The 19,753-nt window shown below is 44.2% G+C and overlaps 1 protein-coding gene across 1 annotated transcript; it reads left to right on the top strand.

Annotated features, from left to right (window-relative positions):
* The first annotated feature begins 2,418 nt into the window (after positions 1-2,418).
* Positions 2,419-19,480, top strand: CAPSL (calcyphosine like). Its single transcript, XM_019531955.1, has 5 exons — positions 2,419-2,579; positions 13,848-13,984; positions 14,957-15,134; positions 15,889-16,098; positions 18,383-19,480. The coding sequence occupies exons 2-5, from the start codon at positions 13,848-13,850 to the stop codon at positions 18,482-18,484; spliced, it is 627 nt and encodes a 208-aa protein (XP_019387500.1). The 5' UTR covers positions 2,419-2,579; the 3' UTR covers positions 18,485-19,480.
* Positions 19,481-19,753: the final 273 nt, after the last annotated feature.

Below are 19,753 nucleotides of genomic sequence, written 5' to 3'. Positions count from 1 at the left end.
AGAGTGTCAGCTGGACTCCCAGCCTGATTCAGAGGTATGCTGTTCACCTGTGTGCTTGTGTCTGACTGCATTTTATTGTTTCCCTGCTCAACTGATGCCTTGCATATGAGGGCGTCAGCCCATACATGCTGATCAGCCCAGCTGGATCAGGCGTGTCACATTAATCTGTGTGTGTGTGTGCATGCACGTGTATTTGACTGATTTGGTGGCTGGAGGAACCTAGCCCTGCTGAAACAGAGTCCTGCAAAATAGCTCCGCTGGGGGTAAAGACTTGCAGAAGTGAGTGAGACGGCTCCATACAGAAACACAAGTAACACATTGAATTACAGAGACCCCAGAAATGTACCCCTAATAAATGAGTACACCCCAAAGTGATGGGCAAATCTGATACCAAAGCCTCTGAACAGCAGGGGTTACAGAGAGGGCAAGCCAGGCAAGTCACTCTAGCTGTTTTGGTTTCTGTGCAGTAGTTAATGTGCATTTAGAAGTGGTTAAGAAATGAGGAAGAAAAATTCCAAAGTTTATGAGTAAAGGCAGATATACTGAGGTCCTATAAATCACAGCCTTGTCTGATACCAGATGCAGGTGAACACAGAGTAATTCTCCACATTCATAAATCATTAACAGAAATGACGCTGGCACATTCCAGGTGCAAAGCAAGGTGTGGGGAGAGGAATGAGCTGGAGGAGAGGGGAGTAAAAGGGAGAATGTGTGGGCTGAGAGGAAGCAAAGCCATGCATTTTTAACTATGAACTGTCATTCCCCTGCACCTTATTTGAGGGTCTGTCCCTGTTGCACGTAGCTCCTATTGAAGTGAACACAGGCAGCTTGCTCTCCACCTCTTTTAGACTAGATGCAGGTGACGTGAGCAAAGGATTTGGACATGAACTGTAAACAACACAAAGCAACCTCCTCCCAGGTTTATATTTTGGCTCCTTGACTCAGGCAGCACAGAGTGGCGCCCACTAGATGGGGCTGCCAGCAGCAATGATTACGTGTGCATTGCTTCCTGGCTACACCATGGTTTAAGGACTGTTGCTGGATGGGGGAAAAGTAAGCATATTTTAAAGCTTATGCATTCTGCAGCTTGTTACCTGTTGAAGACAAACAATCCTTTCACAACGCAAATGCTGTCAGGCCAGTACCCAAAGTCAGCGCCAAATTGTTTTCTGCTCCAGTCAGGGAACAAGGCACTTAACCACTCTTACTGAGAATTGTGTCCTTCATCTTTTACACATGCCAGACTCCAAGTGATGTTAGTCGACTGCCGTTACCATCAGTGGAAGTTGTGTGCAGTGACAAACTACAAGGGAGAGCCAATATATCCTACTAATAAAGGGAGAGCTAATATATCCTCCGCCTCTGAACACAACAGTGATTAACCTGGTTCACAGAGTTGATTTTTTCAGGTCAGATTCTACCTTTTGCTTCTAATAACAGATAGACCACTTGTAAATAGGATAATTGAGACCTAGACCGAAGAGAGAATAAATCAGGAGTGTAATGATGGGGCACATGGGTCACAAGCCCTGGGTGCTCTCTGGTGAGGGAGGGGGCACCAGACTGGAGCTGTGGAGGGAGGGCCCTCATCCACCCCCACCATCCCTCCTTTTCTCCCCTCCACACCTTGCCCCTTCCCTGCAGCCGCTCTAGCTCCAGCAGCGGAAAGGGCAGAGATGTGGCATCTCCCTGAGCAGCAATGAACCTCTGCCTCCAGCATGTGCCAGCACCACCCAGGGCACAGTACTGGCCAGTTATGCCTCTGAGGCTAATATTTCTACATCACACGTATTCCTAAATGTTTGAATTTTCTTGTCCTAGTGAATGGATTATCCCAGCACATCCTCATATAGTCTCTCCACAAGTAGGCCTGCATATGTGAAATAACCGGGAGCAGAGGGTATGCCTGCACTTTGTCTTTTGTGGAAGAGAGAGAGTTCTTCGCTGCGCTCGATGGTCCGACTTCAACGCAGCGATTACACCAGTGAGCTTTTTCAACCCTATCAACTCTGCTTAGGTGCAACAGATGCATGTGCAGGCACTGATGTTTGGTTTGGGTTTTTTTTCGCTTCTATAACCCTGCTGAAATCAGTGAGAAATTCAGGTGGAAAAGAAAAAGGAAGGAGCAGTCCCTCCATTGTGCTATAAGACGATCTCCCTGGCATCCACTGAGGACAGAAGGAAAAAGGACTGCAAACAAGCAGAGGACAAAAAGACCCCTGCTAATCGTGCAACAGGGCAGCGGCACGATTACAGCTACAGGTGAGAAGCCCGGCTTGTCGCTGCCACCAATGTCTCCGTGGAAACGGGACGGTAAACTCCAAGTTCCTGAAAAAGGAGGCGGCCAGGATATGTGAACATGTAAACTGAGACAGACGGACAAGGAATCTCTCCAGTCGGTTTTGGGGCTTGCGATAGCCCTGCATCCATTAACATGAGCCGCCCAATCAGAGCCAGAGGGCTGTGACATGGAGAAGGGAGGAGGAGGTGCGGGGGAGACAGGACAGCTTCCCAAGCTGAAGGAGAAAAGCGTCCATAGTTTCAAGTAGAAGCAACAGGTTCCAAATTATCTTTCAAAGGTAAAGGTTTTTCTCTTTCATTTGCTATCTGGAGACTTTTACGTATTAATTATACTGGGTTTCAACAATAGAAAATAGTCAGCTGTTTTATTATTAAAGCTAAAGCCATAGGAAATAATGATACTTTTGCTCCTTGTGGTAGAAAGCAGACCAAAGCTGCTGAGGGGACAGCATAGAGAGGAGAGGTTTAAAATACGGCAAAACGATGCATCAGCTGATGGTTTCAGGGCGCGGTGCTTCTCAAGTGACAGAACAGAAACTTGGCAAGCGGATGCGCTGGTTCGACGCTCACAGTATCTGTAGAGGGTGTTACCCTTAAAAACAACAAGGGATTGGCGTTCGTTTAGATGATTATGTTTTCACAGGATGTGACCTCTTGGCATTAGGAATAGCATGCTACGTGGCGCTTAGACAGGTTGTCACTTTTGGACCACTACTGTCATCTGTATAATAAAGCCTTTTTGTTCACTTGTCACACCAATGTGTGTTTAGGGAGATAAGGCTGGACTTTCTAAGAGGATTCCCTGGGGCTCGATACAGACTTGGGTTGGCAGCATGAAAGGAGGTGATATACAGGAAGACAGATGAAGTGAGCCAATGATTCCTCCTGGCCTTACAGTTCTGACTGCAAGGGGCTTAGGCACCCAGCTGGCCTTACATTTCAGTGAGTGCACCTGACCTCTTTGAAGAGACCTGCCTGCCATTTCATTTTGCTAAGGAAAAAATGCAGCCCTTGACCAAAGCACCATAGCCAGTAAAAGTCAACAGCTCAGGCTAAAACCTGAAGTTATCCCATACAAAACTGTTTAATGTTAAGAAATTAAATCAGCAAACCAATATATCCTTCTTCACTTACGAGTGTTCTCTGCTGCTCTCATGGAGTAGGAAATCAAGGCCCACAAAAATCAGTATAATGACATTTCCACTTTTTCCACTGCCAGTAACATTCATAAACCACATGCAAAGCAACACTATGAAGCATAAGAGTACAATCATTTAGGGCTAGATCCAGAAACGGACTTGTGAGTTGGGTGCTGCAATGCTTAACTTAGAGGCACTGGGGCCTGAAGCATAGGTTCCCTATGCAATAGGTGAGGAGAATTAAGCACTCCCACAACAACCAGCACACTGAGTAAGTAGGGAGCCATCTAGAGAGAGCCCATAAAGAGATGCCAGTGCAGGGTGTACCTTCAGCCCTGCTCCTACCTGGGATTTAGGCACCCTATGATGTCTGTCAGGAGGCACCTCCATCCACTTAGACCCCACAGCTCAGAGCCTTCCCCAGAGTGCAGGTAACTATGTCCTTTCAAAAGAAGCAGCACAAGTTTCATGGCCAGAAGAGGACATGGTGGGGGTAGTGGGACCCCCATCCTACAGTGCCACCCACCTCAGCCACAGTCCCATTGTACAGGAACCTCAATCTCAGGGATTACAGTCCCTCCTCCAAGGACTGTTGGCATATTTTTCCAGTTACTGCTTAATGTTAAACCACAGTCTTTAGAGGAGGGTTTGGACCCCAGATCCCCCTGCTAAGGTGAATACAAAACTGTAAGGATACAATGTTATGCCCTCACTTGCACAGCATCTCCTTTCCCCTCAGCCCAATACATTTTGCATTTGGCTGCACTGTTTCAACAAGTAGGGTGGAGCGTGTCCCTAGCAAACGATCCTGTATCCTGGGGGCTTAAGGAGCTCTCCTGGGTGGGTCTGAATCCCTGAGACTGAGGAGGGTGGTGTTGTCACCACTACTATACTAACTCTAGTTACAAGGAATTGGGGGTCTGCCATGGTATTTTCTCCAGAGCCCAGTACAGTGTTTTGTACAGCAGTTGGTGTATTTCTAGAACATGCACCAGATCAAGTCCCAGGGGTAAGAGAGAGAAATGCATCTGGTTTCTGGATCGCAGTTATTGTTAGGCATAACTTTCTCAGCCCTGTCAAGACTGAGGTGCTTTTTCCAAGATACCTACAAGCAGGATGCTAAGTATTTAGGGACCTTTACATGAAGGCATATGTGAGGTCCCTCAAGGTTTAGATAGCAAGTGGATATGGTTTTCAGCATCTCATTTTTGCACCCAATGCAAGGTTTTTAGGTACCAAGTTCCCATCAGTTTTTATAAAGTTTATTTTCGAAATACCTTTGAGGATATTTGTTTCAGCCTTGTAGTTGCCATATGTATTTCTGATCTTCATAACTCTGAGTAACAATGTTATCAGAGTGGACATGGGATTCTACAATGTCTCTCAGACCCCAAGTCCATCAAGGTCACATTTCTGTGCAGGGTTGCCGAAGATACAGTACAGGGTTCAGTTCTGACCTATGAGAGAGCTGGACTGAGGGATTTAGAAGCAATTTGCTATTCATGACATCAAACAAGAAGTAAAGCCCTACTTCGACAATTAGATCCACCTGTGCAGCCCATCAGTGGAGCTTCACGTGGGCCACAGTACTGAATCCAGCTGCTGTGGATTCACGGGCAAAAAGATATTTTTCACTTTCATCAATCCAGTGTTTACCATGCTGTTACTTTAACTTAGTTTCTTCTGTGAATGCAAAAGAGCCAGCTTTATCTCTGGTGCAATTCCACTGATCTCAAGGTCTCTAGACATGAATTGTGAAGGGTGCTGCAACCACTACACTGACTTGTCCTCATCAAGCAGTTTTAACATTCACTCCAGCCAGGTACCCTCAGGTTTGGGGACCAGAATGATTTAGAGCTGAATGTCCCCTGGCTCACACCTTTACTTTGTCAGATGGAGAAAATTGGTACAAAAAGGGGAGGGAAGTATGGAATACCAAGTATGATCACAGAAACTCCAGTTTTTTCTTTTTACTTGAAAGTTACCCCCAGGTCCATGCTTTCTGCAATCTGTATATTAGGTGCATGAAACAGACACAATAGAAGAAACCCCTGCTGCCACTGAAGGAGAAGAGATGCTGGGAAGACAATCCATAGAAGAGAAGTCCTGTGAGAGACTACTGAAAATTAGTTCTGCTTTTGGAAGCACCAATATTTGTTGCAGAACAGTGTGAAGTAGTCCCAAAGTGTCCCTGCCCCTTGATCCTTGATCATGCTGCTGCTATATCACACACACTGGCATTCCTCATCACTTCTAGGGATTCATGAAAGTCAGAATTTATTTAAAACGGCCCAAAAGAAACCAGTATTAAAAAATCAGCTGAGCTTGCTTCTCAGGCACTTGGCTACACATCCTCAATCTATTCAAAGTTTTGGGACAAGATTCCACTTCTGTACTGAAGGCAAAATTCTCCTGTATATTCTGTACTTAATTATTAGATACACATTTTAAATAACTGTGAATAGATATTCACTGTTACTAATTCTCTGCAAAGAGTCTCAGGAACAGCAGTCAGGGCTTTCCTGCACTAGATGTATTCCACTGAGTAAAGATACTGAAAGAATTAGAGTCAGGGCCAGCAGCTTTGCTGGTTTTAATACGAGATAGTGTTATCTTCATCTCTTCTTCACTGAAAAGAGCTGTTAGGCTTTGATTTGCAATTAGTGATTTTAGGATGGATGTGGTTTTCTGCTTGATGACCTTGTCAAAACTTCTGTCTGGTTTTGGAAAGTTGCCATTTGTAACTAATATACTTGCGATGGCATTTGGTTGAACAGGACTAAGTCTCTGTGGCTTGCCCTCTCCAGTTAATCTCTTGCTGATTGACCAAGCCTTTTGGCTTGAATGGATCTTGTCTATGTTTTTTATCTTATCTAGCCACCCATTCCTCTTCATCTCATTTAGGTGGAGCTCTAGCTCATTGATGGTGTGACATCTAGCCATGCTATCAGGTGGCTATTCTATGGTCTACAGTAGTTTGCTGCATTTCTCATCCCAGCAGGGTTTTTACAGTGCCCTCTGGGGGTGGTGGCATGGGCTGTTGTGAGGATCATGGAGGTGAAGTTGGTGATATTTTCAGCAGTTCATGTGTTGAATCCTCAATCTTCTCAGAGTATAATAAGCGATTAGCCTTACAAAAGTTCCATTTGGATGCCAGTTTACTTGGTTTTTCAATTACTGTATTGGTAGATGTTATTATGAATGTGAGGGGTGGTGTTGTGATTTGAGAAATTGGCTTAATACCCTTATTGCTGGTGCTGTTTGTGTGCTAACCCACTGCACAAGGTCTGAGCTGGTCTCAGTGCCCCATCTGCCAGATGTGAAGGTCTTTGGTTGTTTAGGGTTGTGTATGAGCAGTATGTTGTTGATGCTTGCCCAGGTGACTAGTGTTTCTCCATTCTTATTGTTCCCACAGTAGTCCCAATCAATGTGTTGGCTATTGTAGTCTCCTGCAAATAGAGCAGGCGTTGGCATAGTCAGGATTGTGTTGCATGTTATCTGTGCTTGAGGCAGTTTGTACATGTTCATGATAGTGGTATCTGTGGTTCTTATTGCTGGCCATTCAATCTCCTGCTGTGGTGTACACTTCTGAAGGAGTATGTAAGGTAGGTTGTAGTCCATGAAGGTAGCAATGCTGTGCACTCAGCTCAGTATAGAGTCTGCAAGTACATAACCTGGTATCTTCAATCTCTGTGTAGTTGCACAGTGAGTCCCTTATAGGAGGACCACATCTGGTTTGTACTTGATAGTCAAATACTCAAGCATGTTAATCTTGAAGATTGTAAGACCTTTGACATTGAGTTGTAATATTGTAAGGTTCATGATGGCTCAAGTAAATTGACTAGTTGCTCTGAAAAGTTCTGAAATTGTTTCAGTGATGTACTTCATTTCTCTGTGGAATGGACTCCTCAGCTACTCACAGGATGCAACATGGGAAAGTATACTTCTTGCATCCCATCAAAAAAATCCTAAGCATTCCCCATGTGGGGTACTCATTATACAAGATCTTTAGGAAGAGGATTGGAATAATTGATGCACTTGGTCCTAAATATCAAGTTCCCAGAGGATTGTGCTGGTGTAATTTGTAAAGCTTGCAAAGATAATACTAATATAGATAGTACTTGTCTTTTTTAACTACAGACTATGGGTGTAGGGTTGTGCTTTCTTCTCTGTCTGTTGAGTGTGAGGTCATCACTGGAATATCATATCCATCCAGCTCTGGTGTCCACACTTCTAAAACAATGCTGGTGGGGGGGGAGGAAGAATCAGAAGAGAGCTACAAGGTGATCTGAGGCCTGAAAATATTCCTTTACAGAGAGAGACTGAATTGGCGTATTCTATTTAGTCATCCAAGAGAGAGTTAAGAGAAGCACAGTCTACAATTACCTATCAGAAGAAGGCAATTATGAAAATAAATGTATCCTTAATCTAGCAGAAAAAGGTATAAGATCTTTCATTTGGAAGCCAAAGTGAAACCAATTCAGATGAGAAATAAGGCAATGAATGTAATTAGCCATTGGAATGGCTCACCTAGGGTAGATTCTCCGAACCTTTAAATCTAGACTGATGTTTGTCTGAATGTGTTATTGTACAAGGAGAAGCTAGGACTTGATGTAAAGATTACTGGGTGAGGCTCTTTGGTCTCTGTTATACAAGAGCTAAGACAAGATGATCATGCTGTTCTGTGAATCTTGCGTGTGGCATGTTGGGTATGAATAATTTGAACAGAAAATGGTTTGGTGGCAATAGGGAACACTTGGATTCAGGAAATATTAATGGCAGTAACTCTACATTTCTGTACATGGTCCTAGAAAGAGATCTGGTAACCCCGTTGTGTTAAGAAAATATTTTATAATGTGGTCATTTGGATGATCTGCAATGGGTAGGTTTTTGCAGCATGCTTTACTGCTAAGTGAAGTTGGAATTTATCATAAAGAGATCAGGTTTATTCATGGACAGGATAGCTACCACTCTGGCCACCTGTATATGTCCTCTTAAGAGCAGGTTGCAGTTCCAGTTTTGTGAAACTACATGTTTACTCTCTGAAAGGGCTACAAAGGTCTTTCTAGTAATCCATTAATGAGACATTAAGAAAGAGGACCCTTAAGTACATTGTTAGTTCTGAGTGATGCAATAGCTGAGGCAATATGCTGCGCGTCCGTTCAGAGCAGTGCTGTCTTGTATTGAAATGCCAATTGAAGAACAGTTATTTTCTTATCACCTACCTTCACACACAGCTGATGCAACATATGAATCTTGAGACCTGGAGTCCCTCATTTTTGACCCTTAGCCCCTGCACCCTTAGACCTGCCAGAGCCCCTCACTCTGACCTGCAGCCCCCTGGCTCCCCAGCACTGCTGCCCATGCAGCTCCCAGCTGCCCCTGAAGAACCTCCCTACCCACCTTCCCCACTCCCTGCCCTGCTGCTGCCCCAGCACTGGCAGTCAGGCACGTATGCACGCACATACACACACACACACACACCTGCCTACAGCTGCCAGGGCCCATGCACAGACCATGTGATGCCCCAGCCTCCAATCACTTTTCCCTGCTGCCTCCAGTCCCGGCAAGCCGGCAAGTGCCAGGAAAGCAAAGGCAGAGCAAAATCCCAGACATTTGCTTACATCTTAAAAAACCGCCTGGACAGAGATGGGAGGACCCAAAAGAGGACACATCTAGGAAAACCCAGATGTGTCGTAACTCTGCTCCTGTCTCTAAAATGCCAGCATGACCAAAGGAGGTCCTGCAGCTAGGCACCAGCTCCGCTTAGTACTGGACAGGTGAAAGGACTGGAGCAATAGTTCCCAATCTGTGGTACCGCTACCACCAGTGGTACGCAGACAACCTGTCAGTGGTATGCGTTAACAGATTTATTATAATTACTCTATATGACAAAAATTTGCTGGTGGTACTTAAGGTTGAATTGAAAAAGTTGCTGGTGGTACTGAAGATTGTATCATTTTAAATTGGTGGTGTGCAGTCTGTCAGAGTTTGGAAACTGCTGAACTAGAGGCATGGACTGATTAAGCAATTATGCCACTATAAAGTGGAAGAATTCTCCCAGTCCACCTGAATTGCCTGAAATCATTTCCTATGTCTGATTGATCCCACAGTCTATTGTATAAATTACCATTTGTTTCATTATGGGGTAAATCACTGTGGTTTGTTTTACTTGTTGCAGGAAGGGCTCAGACAGACAAAACAATTACAACTAGACTGTTGAAGCATGTTCATGAGACATAGTCCTCCCCTCACCCTCCCATTTTCCCATTTAAACAGCATAATTGTCTGTCTGTCCCAGGGGTTTTCAACCTTTTTTAATAACTTCCTACTCAAAGTTTCAGCTCATGTAACCACTTATCATTTTTTCCTGCTTTTAAGGGGGGGGGGGCAGATTGATGGCCCCGCGGTGAGGGAGGAAGTGGGGCTGGGGTAAGCGCTGCACAGCCATGGTGGGTCGCAGGACAGAGCCATAAGCGGTTCATCTAGGGAAGCGTGAGAGGTAGGGGGGCAGCTCCCGCCACTACATGCACCCCAGGAAGGCATGGGGGGGCATGTGCCCCTGGATCTGCATGTGGGGTGGGGCAGGCTGCCCCAGAGGTGGAAGAGGGAGTGGTACTGGGGCAGGGGCTGCCTAGCTGGGGTGGGGCATAAGACTGAGTCACATGGTGGGGTGGGAGAGGCCCCTGTCACTATGCGCACCCCTGGAAGGGCATGTGTCCCTGGATCTATGTGTGGGGTGGGGTGGGGTGGGGCGGAGCAGACTGGAGCTGCAGGCTAGTGCTGGGGTGGTACCAGGCTCTTCCAGGCAGGGGCTGGGATGTGCTTGGGGGGTCAGTGGTGGAGCTGGGAGAGTGCGTTGGGGGGGCTATGTTGAATTCTGAAGTGACTGCAGTCCCCCCATTGCCCCACTCCCATAGGCCCCCATGGAGAGTGAGGGAGTGGGACACTGGCAGAGGCAAATGTTGCACAGCTAGATGGAGCATGGTATGCAGCCATGAGCAGCTCATCTGGGGAGTGCGGGGGGGGTGGCTCCTACTGCTGCATGCACCCCGGGAGGGCGTGGGGGGTGCGTGATCCTGGATCTGCATACAGGGCAGGCTGGGGTCGGGGCAGTGTCGGGCTTTTCCCGGCAGGGCAGGCTGGGCTGGACTGGGTTGTACTCAGGACAGGCAGCAGCAGTGCTGGGAGGAGGGCTATGGGAGAGGCTGCAGCCACTCCAGAATTCACTATAGTCCCCCCAACTCCCATCCCAGCACCACTGCTGCTCACCCCAAGTGTTGCACAGCCCAACCCCTGCACTGGGAAGACCATGGCACAGCCCTGGTCCCAGCCTGCAATGTCAGCCTGTCCTGCCCCGATACAGATCTGGGGGTACATGCCCCCCATGCCTTCCCAGGGATACACATAATGGCAGTGCTGAGATGGAGGGGACAAATGGGGGAACTCACATGTGGCAGCCACCACCCCCTCCACCACCCACCGCCACTGCTGCCCCACCTTGGCTGCACACTGCACCACTTTACCATGGCCGCTTGCATGTGCTGCTCCATGGGCTGCTGACAGGCCACACGCCCAGCTAATCACATGCTCTCAGGGGCAGGCACAGAACACACTTCCTCCCCTGCCATTCAGACCCTCGTGGCTCTGTGGGAAGGGGGTGGCTGCAGCACCTCCTTGCCTTTGACTATTGGCTGAGGGTGGCAGCTCAGCACCCAATCAGGACAGTGAACTGGGGTGGGGGTGGGGAGGCGATGTTATGTGCAGTGTGGGGCTGTTGGTGCCTGGTGTGCCCCTCCTCCTGCCCCAGCTAAGAGGCAAAGTGTGAGATGCTGCCACCGCACCCTGGGGTCCACCCCATCCCTTGCCCAGCCACGCTCCCACCTGCCTGTACCCCCTACAACCTGTCTATGTACCCCAGTTGACAACCCCTGATCTATCCACACAGTAGGAAATGTGAGGCTACATGGGCTGCTCTACTGCTACTTTCTGTGAAAGGCTGCGGACACTGGGGCCATTTATAAATGTTATATTTTTCTAGGCTAAACTTGGACTACAGCCATTTTAGTATATATACATGGATGTTTGTAATCCAAATTAAAATTGGCTCCAGTCCAAATGAACTAAATCTCATTGAATAAGGGCAGTTTGAATTAGGCATTTTAAACTGTATTAGTGAACATGTATATAGGGTATTGCTTATAGGAAAAACAGTCCTTAGGAATTCCACAGCTAAATATTGCAAATATCAAACTCAAACGGTTTTTTTACAATACAACAGAGGTTATCAGGCATAAAGTAACACCTTTACAAACGTCATATGTGCCAACAACACTTCACCATGACTAAGTATCAGGTGAATTGCACCCATTACAGCTCTGGAACAGCACTTTAGATAACTGTCAGTAGGTTTGCAACAATGTAGTAATGCTTAAATAGGTTGATTATTACTTGCTAATTATTTCTAACTGCAAGTGCTAAGTGCATAAGCCAACACACAGAATGTGCAAATTGGGTCTGTTAAGAGGCTGATGGTCAATGATAATTTATTAACCCTTAATTCAAATTGAAATTTGATTCAAACTGTGTGATTGTAAATCAGTTAACTTGGTTTAGAAAATGGTGAGGCGGTCTGCAAAGGACCTGTAGCATGGTAATGGATCACTATGGGATTGCTAACCCTCTAATACACATGTACCCCACAGGGTGGTTGTGAAATTTAACTGAGTATTTACAAAGAGCTTGACATGCTGCGATGAAAGATGTTATGAACATTTGTAGTATTTAGTTCACTGTTTATTTTGAATTGGTACTAAAACTAAGGACAGAAATTATACCTAAACTGGTATAAGCAATAGGACAGTGGTTTAAATCTGTAACACAACAGAAGTTCAGTGCACCTTTCAAAACAGCCGAAACCAGTTTAAAATAAACCTGGATGGATGTAGTATCAGACTTAACTAATTTAGGTTAAATCGAACAGTTTAGGTTACTGAACTTCTGTCCCAGATCCCCTCCAGATTCAAATTAATCTAGCATCCCAGGATGCTTTGCATCTGCCCTGCAACCTCCCCCCGCCAAGCAAGGAGGCATGCTCTAATGTCCCCTGGCTTCTGGCCTGGGCCACTGCAGCCATGTGGCTGCATTTCTGGAATCAAAAGTGAATGTCTGTTTACTTGCTTATGGGTTCAATCCATGCAGCTTAGACTAACCTACGAACATTGAATGGATTCAATCTTGGACTTTTTGACTGTCTATACTTAGCCTGAGTCATAAAGAGAAGGCCTCAGTATGCCAACCTTTGTACATGTAGGAGATATCCACTGCCGTGGAAAACTGGTAGCAAAATACAAAAATCCCTAAATGAAAAAAGAACAGCTATGAGAGACTAGTAACTGCAGTACTTTGCATTTTCGTTGTCCTTTCCATATGGAGATTCAAGCTGATGAGCTGGGCTGCCAAAAGCGCCACTTTTCATTGCCTTAGTAACCAGAACAGAAAAATGATGGTCTAATAGCCAGCTGTGTCTGAGTTCTAGATGGCCAAGTTGCATTCATCAACCTTTCCAACACTGCTCTTCACTATGCATATTACACAAGTCACATACTTGCATGTCTTTTACTATCAACATATGAGTCAGGGGCCTGGCCCAAGTGGAATAACTCTACAAGACCCCCTTCAGGTGCAACAAGCCCACCCACTTACTCTAGTTGGCCTCCAGGTCAAAGCTGTTGTCTCCAGCGTGAGAGGAGGAGGCCCCACCTGCCAAGTTAGGCCCTGCATAATTGGCCCCTCCTAGGGATCTGAAGAAACAAAACAAAAAGAAAGTGAGACAGAACGAGTGAACTGCCATCCCTCCTCCTCCTGGAGCATGGGACAACTTGCAGCCTGACTCATTGACCAGCAAATTCCTTAAAGCAATAGCTCATAGTCCTACTCACCTTCACAGAACTGGGTTTTAGGGTAAAGCCATAGAAGCAGCTCTTCAACCCTCTTGTGCATGGGGCAAACTTTATACTGTACACCCCTTGCAGGCCCCTTTTCAGGAAAGCATCTAAGTATGTACTTTAGTCCATCCTTATTGATAACATAAGCAGGTGCCCATATCTTCAATGGTAGTTAAGCACATGTGTGAATGTCAAACTGCATAGGCATAGTTTCCTGAATCAGGGCCCCCTTGTATGCAGCTAAGTATGCACTTAAGTATTTGGCAGGATTAGGACCATACGCTACATCTTAGCCGAGCAGAAAGCTCTGACAAGTGAATATTCTGCTGCCAAAGTAGGTAAGCCAGGGTTAACTATTCATTATCAGGTGTTTTTGAGAGTGTATTCTGCAATCAGTGCCAGTCATACTAAGCCTTTATCTTCATTATGAATATGCACTAAATAAGAATTCTTGTTCCAGATGCCCGGTACAGCAAGACATGACCGAGAGATGGCAATCCAAGCCAAAAAAGACCTGGCCAAAGCCACAAACCCAATTGAGAAGCTTCGGCTGCAGTGTCTATCAAGGGGGTCTGCAGGCATCAAAGGACTTGGCAGGTAAGTCTAGGCAGCCAAATAAATCATTAATCTGAGTAGCGCTGTGTTACAGAGAGCTGCAGCATTTGGGGGGACCTACAAAATCTCAGCAGTAGAGTGAAGTCCTGGCCACCTTGAAGTCAACGGCAGACCTCCCACGCACTTCAGTGGGGCCAGGACCTCCCTTGTCTATTTCAAACCCTCTTTAATTTGGAAGTGGGGGTTGAACCTGGAAAGTTCAAATGCAGTTCCAGTGCTACAGTGCCGTCTTTTTTTATTGTATTTTTTTCTTCAATGATTTTTTTTTTAAAGTACAAAACCAAGTGACCACAGGAAAACCATGCAACAAGCAGGGCAGATAAATGAATACAACAATCAGCCTACCAACATCAAAACAAAAGAGTATAGTAAAACGAGGGCAAAACCTTAGACTTTGGTAGAGTGACACTGATTTCCAACAGCTGAGGACATGACCCATATCTTCTGTTTTGTTACTTAACATTTTAACACAGGGAAGGAGTTGACTGGAGAATAGAGTTTCAGCCCCCCAGTTTATGGCTATAGGTTATATACTTATTAGTTTATGAGTTTATAGTGTGAGGTTGTAAAGTCATTGTATTATTCCCATTTATGAATTGGAAAGTGAGGCACAGTGAAATTCAGGACACAAAAACACCTGGGCATCTAAGTCAGGTTTGACTTCCATATTAGATATGTAAGGATATGTCTGTAGTACCCCTCCATATCGAGTTTTTATTAGTTTTGTTTTTGTGAGGTCCAGGGGTCATTTTCAGAGGAGACAGATTGGAAAATAGGCCTTATCAGGCTGCGTAGATGAGCCAATACACATTGTTCATCCCTTCCTCAATGGCTGCAGCCCTGCTCCTTCCTGAAAATAAATTAGAAGGAGAAAATGTTATTTCAATGAAGGCTCCTTCTAACTTTTCTCCTCATTTCATTTATATTTTCTTCAAATCACACATTTTTCCACAGAGTCTTTCGGATTATGGATGATGACAACAGCAGAACCCTCGATTTCAAAGAATTCATGAAAGGATTAAATGATTATGCTGTCATGATGGACAAGGAAGAAGCAGAAGAGCTTTTCCGGATGTTTGATAGAGATGGCAGCGGAACAATAGACTTTGATGAATTTCTCATAACATTAAGAGTAAGTTCATGATCATGGTGCTTTGTTATTACAGAGATGCAAAAAAAGGAAAAGAAAAGAAAAAAGATCTGAACCTAGTAAGGTAATTTGTCAGTACAGACCTGTCATTTCCTTCAGTAACAGTGGTATCTACAGCAATGTTAAGGAGACAACTTCCATTTGAAAAATTCCACTTTTATCTAAGTTACATGAGATTTAAGATGGCTTTGCTACTTAGGCTACTTACTTGGGGCTCAGAAAATCGGGGTTTTCTCCCAGCTTCAGCTTCTGTGGTCAAGTTATCTAATATTTTGGGGCTGCAGGCCTGCATCTCTAACATGCTGATAAGTCTTCCTTTGTCTTTCTTCTGTGATTATATTGTGTGTTCATCCATGTAGGGCTGTCTCTCATTATGGACCTCTGATCTATGGACTGCTACAATGTAAAAGTAATTAAAACAAAGATAATATTTTGTGCCTTTTTCAAGTGGTATTTAAAATCATTAGAACAAAAGGATATTACAGCAATCACTTCACTTCTGTTTGCAATTTGTTTACTTTGCACTCGATAGAAGTATGAGTACCCTCCATTAAATTGCTTTGGTGAGGCTGAATTGCGCTTTCTCTCTCATTCATTTGTCCAATAAGACCACTCTCACATTTGGCTGTGGTTGGAATACCCTATGTCCCAGGAAGAGCAGTAGTAAAGCTGCTTGAAGCTAATATTGGACAGGTAAGCAGCAAATGGGGATTAATTTATTACTGTTTTCTTCCAGCCTCCAATGTCCAATGCCAGAAAAGAGGTCATCATGCAGGCATTTAGGAAGTTTGACAAAACGGGTGATGGTGTTGTAACTATTGAAGACTTACGAGGGGTTTATAATGCACGGCATCATCCGAAATACCAGAATGGAGAATGGACAGAAGACCAAGTTTTTAGGGCTTTCTTAGATAATTTTGATTCGCCCTATGACAAAGATGGGAAGGTAAGTGAAATAGCTTGTGTCACCCAAAAAGAGCTCCACTTGATTCCTATCTGACATTGTTACATGTGAAAACAGTCATAAGCAATTTTCAGCATTGTGCTCTTACTTCTGTCCTAAGACCTTTAATGAAAATAGTCAACAAGACTGGTCCCCAGACTAATTCTTTAAGAACTCCACTGGTAATTTCCATGCTTTGGTTCTTTCCTGTTTTAGACCACCATGGGGATTTTGGTTACCACCTGTGCCAGTTACTGGCCTCAACAATGTTTTCTACTCAAGAAGCCTTTTCAACACTTTTCTAATGCTGATGGCTATAGAAAAGTCAGTTCCAGAACATAGTTCTTTTGTTTAGAAGTTCTTTGTTTAACCCACTAGACCACAGGTCCTGAGCAACAAACTTGACCTCTCTGTACTAGAATCTGATCTCAGCCACAATGTTGGTATAAAGCTCTGAAGCCTGACCTCAAGTTTAAAAACATCCTGTTATTTGAAACAGGGACACGGTTCCTGAGTAAGTACAGAGGGCCTAGCCTGGTGTTTTTAACATCAGGTTTCAGATCAACAGGTTTCATGTAACTGTGTGACAAGGATTGCTGACTCCAGGCAAAATTCTTCTTCCTACGTGCCTTAATGCTGAGTTTTGCCAAAAAAGCATCTTTGCCCCATGGTCTTGCTGAATTCTCGGAGATGGCCAGGCTTAGCAGCATGGGTTATTTGTTTATGATCAGTAGAACAGACTGTAAGGTCTGGTTTTCCCATTCAGCAAATATTTTAGGTGTTTGTCAGCTAAAATGTGTGGAACAATGGGAATTCTGGGGTCATATACCTTGATATATGAAGTGAGAGGCAGGAATTTCTTTGGGTGATGTCTTTTATTGGACCAACTTTCAAATGCAAGACATTCTTTGCCCATTCAGATAATTCTTCAAAGAATGTCTTGCATTTGAAAGCTTGTCTAACTTTTTTTTTCAGCTACCTCGTTGATCCAATAAAACACAACATCCTAAGAAATTCTTGCCTTCCACATATTTTTTGGACCATCACTGCTACAAAATTACTCTGACGCATTATATAGGATAGCTTTATTCAGAGTATTCTATAAACAATCCAAGTATTAAAACTTCACAAAAAGTATGTACAATTCATATGAATGAGGGAATGGAAATATATTTCTTCATGCAATCAATGCCATGGCAGTACAAAGAGCAGGAAGTTTAGGCTAATTGTTTTTATAAAAGGATTCAGTCCTGTAGTGCATATCAAAATAAGAAATGCTTCCCTGGGTTTAGAAGCCTGTTTGTTTCTGCTCTGAAGAATGTTACTTCTTGCTGGATAAATTGAAATACAGCTGCAACCTCCTAATTGCATCAGGAGCCTCTTCCACTGTATTCACGACAGTGCAAAGAATGCCTTGTTTAAAGACCAGATGAATGTCACTGAACAAGTTACGTAGCAATGTTAATCTCCTTGAAGGATCAGTGTTTTACTCATTCTGGTTATTCTGACTTTACAGGTTTCTCAAGCAGGATGAGATTAATAGTAAATCTGTTTACCTAGGTTTACCTATGATCTTGCCCCATGGTCTTGCTGAATAACTTCTGTACTCAGGTCAAATTTCAAAAGCCCCAGGAGACTGTGGAGTGCCCTTTAACTAGGTTTACCTAGTTAAAGAAATCAGAGATCAAGACCTGTCTATACTAAAGACCTCTCTATACCAAGACTTTTTATGAATGAAGAGGTTAATTTTTGCAACATATACCTCCTTCGTTTTCCCTCCTGTATTAGCTTCCTTCTTAAATGGAAATGACTTAAAATGTAGTTATGTACAGGAGTTGCTTTTTGCACCATTTAAAATGCTTCAGTGCCATGACAACAGAAGTGCACAGCTTTACAGCACTTTAAATATGGATACAGTGCTTTAAATTAACCCTTGTTAAACGAGGTATTACATTTGAAGCACTGTATTTTATAGCACTTTCGTAACCTACAGTGGTTAAATAACTTCTGTATGCAGGTCAAATTTCTGACCAGAGGAGAAGCCCCAGGAGACTGTGGAGTGCCCCTTGCCTCCTAGCCTGGAAAGTGCAGAGAGGCACATAGGCCTCCACCACCAAACACTACACTTCTGTCATATTTAAGAGCACTTCTGATACACCTACAATGTCTACAACATATGGTCTACATCCTTGTTCACTTCCTGGTGTTTATTTACATAAAGCTCGTGTATAATTTATGACACAAAGAATGAAGGTTTCTTTTTCTTTTTTAAATTCTCCTACTTCAGGTTACAACAGATGAATTCATGAACTACTACGCTGGAGTCAGTGCTTCAATAGACACAGATGTCTATTTTATCATCATGATGAAAAATGCTTGGAAATTCTGATTGTATGATTAAGGAAACGAGACTGTATTTCTTGCTTTTTAGCTCCACCTTGTTAAATACATACACAGTGATATGGCCACACTTCCTGCAATAGCAACTTTCAATCTATGTGCTGATTTCAGTAAATAAGGAGCAGCAGTAATTACTGTAGCACACTGTTTTTGGCAGAATCATCCTCACCTGATTGGCAAAAGGCCATGCCAGTCATCATTCACTCTTGTTTTTTTCTTTCACTCTCCATATCTGTCTTTTCTTCTCTCAGGGAACCCCTTCTCCTACTGCTGTACTGACTACCAGTGGTTCCCAAACGTGTCCTTACATCTACTGAATAAGATGCAGCTGTGTCTCTCAGGAGGTGGAATAGAAACGTAGTGAAGAATTGTGGGAATGCAAATACTTCACATTTTACACCCTGTAAACGTAAGGGCACTCACTCGTGTAGCACAGATACTGTACCAAGGTTCCTTAGACGTGTCTGCCATCTTTTTTTCTCTTCTAGTCCTTTGTGTCTTGACTTTCTCTCCACTCTCTGGGACCATCCAGCTTTGCCCTTCTCAAAGAAAATTGTCTTACAGATGTAGATGTTTTACGGTATTCTTTTGTAACCGTGCGCTGAAATACTTACCACCGCTCTAGCAGACCTACCCCAAAAAACTCTCCCATTTACTAAGATGCTACTGCTTGGAAATTTCTATGAACTACAGAACTTTGCAGTCTTACAATTTCTGGCTTTGCTGCTGAAAAGAAAAAAATAAATGAGAGAGAACCTGAAGAAGTAGTTGGACTCTTCTGTGTTTCATTACCTCTGAGAATGGCTGGCTGCTCAGTTACCTGTGAGGAGAATGAGATGCTTGTTGAAAAAAGGAGCCTGTCTTGCCAGACAGGTCTCGTCTAATTCTCTCAGCTGTGGTCCCCCATCCCCATTGCTTCCCCCTCACCTGTTTCTCTTGTTTGGTTCCTCTTTGTCCTGAAATAAACTGTTGTCACTGGAGTTCACAGTTTGCACGGAGAAGCATGTATCCCTTTTTGGTCATGAAAGCACCACAAGCCGATATGTTCAGTCTTGTCATCCGTAGTGAAAAGGTCAAGGTTTGATAAACAGTGAGCTACGTTGAGAGCACAGTGGGTCAGATTTCCAGAGCAACTTGCCACTGAAACCAGAATTTTAAGAGTTCAGCTCCTAGTTAGATAGAAACATAACTGGGTAGTCCTGTGCCCCCACTGGTGGCCATGCCTGGGGTCAGCAGCAGGAGTGACTGCTATTTTTGT

Source organism: Crocodylus porosus, unplaced genomic scaffold (genome assembly GCF_001723895.1).
Source record: "Crocodylus porosus isolate Cpor-Errol unplaced genomic scaffold, CroPor_comp1, whole genome shotgun sequence".
In the NCBI taxonomy this organism is placed as follows: domain Eukaryota; kingdom Metazoa; phylum Chordata; order Crocodylia; family Crocodylidae; genus Crocodylus; species Crocodylus porosus.
Note: the sequence above shows the minus strand (reverse complement) of the source record. Positions and strands in the feature narration are given on the sequence as shown.

Bases quoted from the DNA above. Each gene is read 5' to 3' on its own strand.
- CAPSL (XM_019531955.1), top strand. From the start codon at position 13,848: ATGCCCGGTACAGCAAGACATGACCGAGAGATGGCAATCCAAGCCAAA. The intron at 13,985-14,956 runs GTAAGTCTAGGC...ATTTTTCCACAG, and splicing joins GGCATCAAAGGACTTGGCAG to AGTCTTTCGGATTATGGATG. The intron at 15,135-15,888 runs GTAAGTTCATGA...GTTTTCTTCCAG, and splicing joins AATTTCTCATAACATTAAGA to CCTCCAATGTCCAATGCCAG.